At 47.7% G+C, this 5199-nt stretch overlaps 1 protein-coding gene across 1 annotated transcript; it reads left to right on the top strand.

The window, feature by feature from the left end:
* Position 1: 1 nt before the first annotated feature.
* On the top strand, positions 2–3203 carry LOC119282831 (nucleolar and coiled-body phosphoprotein 1-like; the record flags this gene model as incomplete). Its single annotated transcript, XM_037562897.1, has 1 exon — positions 2–3203. A coding segment is annotated over one exon (2883 nt), but the record flags the coding sequence as incomplete, so codon positions are not given.
* Positions 3204–5199: the final 1996 nt, after the last annotated feature.

The raw sequence follows: 5199 nt of genomic DNA on the forward strand, positions 1-5199 counted from the left end.
CTCCTCCCTCGGCGCCGAGTACTCGGACGACCACCGCCCCGCCGTCGCCGTCAAGCCCTTCCTCGCCGCCCCCGACGCCGACGCCCTCGCTACCGCCAACAAAGGCCTCGCCTTTGTCGCCGCCGTCGCCCACGCCAGGGCCACCGCCGTCGCCATCCTCTGCGACGCCCTCACCTGCCCCTGCGCCCGCGGCCCCAACTCCCCTCCTCCTCCTCCTCCTCCTCCGGCCGACGAATCCAGCACGGTCGTCATCACCGGCGTCGCCAACCTCGAGCCCCGCGAGTTCCTCGCCGCGCTCGGGAGCGCGGCCGTCGACGCCCCCGCCGTCAGCCTCATAGACCGGGCCAGGCTCGAGAGCTGGGTCCGGGCGCTCGCCCAGGGATGGGGCCCCGACGGCCCAGGCCGCTACCAGCGCCGCACCAAAGACGACCTCATCGACAAGATTGACCTCGACATGCTGGCCGACGACGGTGCTGCCTCCGAAGAGGAGGAGAAAAAGGCCGTGGTGCCTCACAAGGCGCCCAAGCAGAGGAAGAGGCGCACAAAAGCCCCCACTCCCAAGGACAAGGAGGAGGAGGAGGAGGAGGAGGAGGAGATGGCACACAAGACGCCCAAGCAGAGGAGGCGCGCCAAAGCCTCGCTCCTGGACTCCGAGGAGGAGGAGGAGCAGAAACTCAGCAGCCAGAACAAGGATGAGAGCGGCACTGCACTGTCCGGGAGGCGCGAGCGCAAGAAGAGCAAGTATCTCTCGCCGCCCTACACCAACATCGGCGTGTTTGCTCTCGAGGACAAGTCCCCAGATGATTCGCCAAAGAAGTCGCCGCCCGCCAGAGCTGCTAACAAGGATGAGAGGAAGAATAACAAGGCGTCACCAGAGGAGAAGCAGCAGCACAAGAAGAAGACCAAGGTGGTGCCGCCGCCGCTTCCGCTGGACAATGTCAATGCTCAGGAGGTCCTGCTGCTGCTGCGCTGCTTCGGGGAGGACGTCTCTCACAAGAGGCACTTCCCCAAGGCCGCCGAGGACTTCCTTGGCCTGCTCAGGAGCTCCGTGTTCGCCGAGGGTGCTCACCATGACTCCTACAAGGACCATGAATGCCCGGTGGCCAAGAATGCTGTTGAGAAAGCTGCTGCTGCTGCAGATGTCCTGGTTTCAGATTCAGCTGCTACTCCGAAACAAGGCAAGGGTAAGCGTGGTAGAAAGAAGAAGGATCAGGATGGCAGCGGTGATTCTTCTGTCAAGACGAAGAAAGCGGAGAAAACCTCTCCCACGGACTGTGCAGCGGAGGATGCTTCTGAGGAGAATAAGAAAGAGGAGAATGTTTCTGAGAAGAAGAAGAGGGGCAGAAAGAAGAAGGAGCAGGATGGAACCTCCCCAAAAGGCTCTGTTATCAACAAGAGGAAGAAGATGGACAAAACCTCCCCAAAAGCAACTCTTGGGCCTGCCTCTGGCTCCGGCTCTGGCTTGGTTATCACACCCGCTATTCCTATCAGGCAGGTGAGTGCTGAGGATATCATGGGCCAAGTCAAACCAGGAGCTGGGGTTCCTGATCCCATGATGAAGAGCAGCTTGTTGGTGTCCAAGAGCCCTATTTCAGCCATAATGTCTGGAGGAGTAAAATCTGGAGAGGAGCAGGACCAAGGAGACACTGGATCAGTTGTGAATGCTTCATCTGACCAATCTGCCAAAAACAATGAGGAAGCAACAAAGCCAGAAACTGGTATGAATGTGGATACTCTTGACGCTGTGGGTAGTGGTGCCCAGACTCAAGTTACCACGCCTATGAATGTGGATATGAATGTGGATACTCTTGGCGGAGATGTTGCCCTGGCTGAAGTTACGATGCCTGAAGCGACAAAGCCTGAAACTGGTGGTATTCAGGTAGACATGAATGTGGAATGCATTGGTGTTGTAGATGTGCCTGTCACAAGTGTCCAGATGGAAGCAATGGAGCTGGAAGCTAGTATTCCTGTAGTGGATATAAATGAACAAATTGCGGCCGTGGAAGATGTGCCTGCTACAAGTGGCTGGCTTCCACCTATGCATGGAGATGTCATATCCCAGCCCGCCCATGGAAACAAAGACAATGCAAGTGTGCAAGGGCGTGCAGTCCAAGAATCCTACACATCTCTGATTAAGGCGATGGTGCCGGATATGTACAAGAAAGTGGAGGAGGTTGCTGCTGGAACAGGTGCGGCGCCTCAAGGTGATGAGGCTCAAAAGGTTCAAGAGACTAGCCAGATGAAGGCAGTTGCTGATGGAGCTAGCCATTCTTCTCCTGCAAAGGGCACTACCAATGGTAGCCCCTGCCCTGATGCGCCCAACTCTGCCCAGAAGAGGAGGAACAAGAAGCCTGCAGCAGCATACTTTGCCAACCCAGCAGAGCTCCGGGTGAAATTCTTGGACGGCACCATGGTCCCCACCAAGGAGGAGCTGCTCTCGGAGTTCCGCAGGTTTGGCGTCCTGGTGGAGTCGGAGTGCGACATATCAGAAGAGCGCCGCGACGCGCGCGTGGTGTTTGGGAAGAGCACCGAGGCGGAGGCGGCCTACACCAAGGCGGAGATCCCAGGCATCTTTGGGCAGTTCGGGCCCCCCTGGGCCACCCTGGGGCTCAACTACCTGGAGGCGATCACGCTTGCACCTGCCCGTCCTGCCAAGCCCCCGCTGGCTCGTGCTGACATGAGGAAGAACGTGGAGAACATGATCTCGTCCCTGAAGAACGGGGGGCGCTCTTTGCCGCTCAACGTCGGAGCGGCCGCTCCCGCTGGAGGAGCGGCGCCCGTGTCGGCGGGCCTCCTTGCTGAGATGCAGCGGCTCCTGTCCAAGCTCGACAAGACGCAGCCGGCCCCTGGGCCTTCGGGCTCGGCTCCTCCGCCATCGTCGTAGGCCGTCCCTACCTGCCTGCCCTTGTATTGGATGGATCCATGGAGCTTGTGTTGCTCCTCCCTAGCTTAGCTAGCTAGTTAGTGAACTAGTTGTTTTATATTTTCGGTCTAGGCATGAAGGCACGAACGCACTCGCATATGCTGGCTGGCTGTCTTTTGTTGATTATTAGAGATGCTGTCTCTGTTGCTTTATTTCCAGTCTGAGTTGATGATGAACTAGATATGTAGTAGCCAGATGAACTAGATGTATGGATGTATGGATGGCATGGCAGACGTTATTTTGTCATCATCAAATCATTTCTGCTTGCTTTTCTGCATCATTATCATCGCAGTTGCTTTTACTATTTGGTTATGCATCATCATCATCATCATCATCATCATCATCATCATATGTAGTATAATCACACTGATGAAATAGAAGCAGTCAGAGTCAGACATTGTGGTTTTCCTCAAGGTTAGTGAATTCATGATGCCTGTGATGTGAGTAGTCAACATATACTATCTTGGCAAGATGCAGGAATGAATTCATTGTGTTGGGGGTTGGATTTAGCATCCATGAATGAATTGCATAGGTGCATTCATATTCCATACAAGCAAGCTTAGGAAATATCAACTGCCTGCCTAAAATCTTGTTTGGCTGCTACTATCAGGTCACTGATTCTACTGTGAATCTCAAGAGTCCACATCTTAATAGGGATTTATTTATCCAACTTTGTTCGTTCGGAATCGGACCATTTCGAGTCTCTGCAAATGTGTTGTGTAAATAGAATTATCTAAAAAAATGTTGTCGAGCAGATTAAAGATAATGTCCTTTTGGCTTGCGAGTGCATCCCCGCAATCAAATGAAGAACAAACAGAAAGACAACAATGGCTTTTGTGCGGTAAAATTGAATATGCATCAGGATTAATTATGAAAATAGTTGAATGGGGAGTCCTGCTACTATGCAAATTCAGATAATTAGCGCAAAAGAAAAATGCTTTCAGATAGGTAGATACCTCAGACTCGCTGTTTTTAGTGGATATTCGAGGAGATGATGGGGAAAAAATATTGGCTCTGAAACAATCTTACCAAAAAAAAATGCACTATTTGAACCCGATTTTGGTCTTTCCGCAACCTCGTCGGATATCCAAACACCACAAAAGTTTGCACGAATCTTGCGCACCCAAGCATGTTGGATGCCATTTTTTTTTTTGGAATCTACTGTTCATCATGAGAACCCGAACTTAGATAGCAATTACTCGGTATAGTTTTTCTCTTCTGGATATAGTTTTGAATTTAGGGCAACGCTTTGTCTTGCTTTGTGCGAGTTGGAACATCCCCTAACATCAACCACTTTCTTAATGGGCCGCCCAACACGAAGGAGTATGAGGTTCTTTTTTGCTTCTTCCTTTTTCTTTTTTAATCGCTTTTATTTTATCTAAAAAAATTGCAGTCAATTATTTTCTGACATTTAAAAAATGTTCACACTTTCAAAATAAACTGTAGAAATTTGAAAAAATGTTTATAAAATGTAAAAACAAAATGTTCGCTCAACCTTTATAAATTGTGTGTACCATTAAAAAAAATGATTGTAACATTTAGAAAATGGGTGCACATTCCCAGAAATGACTGACATTCAAAAAAAAGTTTGCATAAATTATGGAAAAAATATTTCATACCATTTAAAACATGCACGTGACAATAAATAAACGTCCAAATGTTCCAAAAAATTGTAGTGAAACTGTCTACAAAACAAATTTTAATACAACCTCAAAACATGGCATGTAATATAAAAAATGCTGACGATTCAAAAAATTATTTGTGATTTTTATTTAAAAAACACGCATTTAAAAAAAATGTTTGTCACACTTAGGAAAATGTTTCATAGTATTAATATTTTTTAAAGCATTCAAAACAGTGTTCAACATGCATTGGAAAAAAAATTTATTCAAAGAAAATATTCCAAACATGTATATCGAAGAATGTTCCAAAAATGTCATGTATTTGAAGAATGTTCCAAAAATAACATACTAAATGTTTATTCAAAGAAAATGTTCCAAAAATGTCATGTATTTGAATAATGTTTATGTGTATAGTAAAAATGTTATGCGTGTATACATAAACGTAGAAACATATATTGGAAAAATTCATATAAAATAAAAAAGTGAAAAATGTTAAAGAAATACAGGAAATAAACCTATGAAAAAAAGGAAAAAACAAACCCAAAAGAAATATACAAAGACAAAAAAACACAGCAAAAATTGCTGAAAATTGCTTTATTATACAGTATGCAAACAACCCTTTATTGTCTCAAAAAAAAAACCCAAGCCTTTATT

Source organism: Triticum dicoccoides, chromosome 3B (genome assembly GCF_002162155.2).
Source record: "Triticum dicoccoides isolate Atlit2015 ecotype Zavitan chromosome 3B, WEW_v2.0, whole genome shotgun sequence".
In the NCBI taxonomy this organism is placed as follows: Eukaryota; Viridiplantae; Streptophyta; class Magnoliopsida; order Poales; family Poaceae; genus Triticum; species Triticum dicoccoides.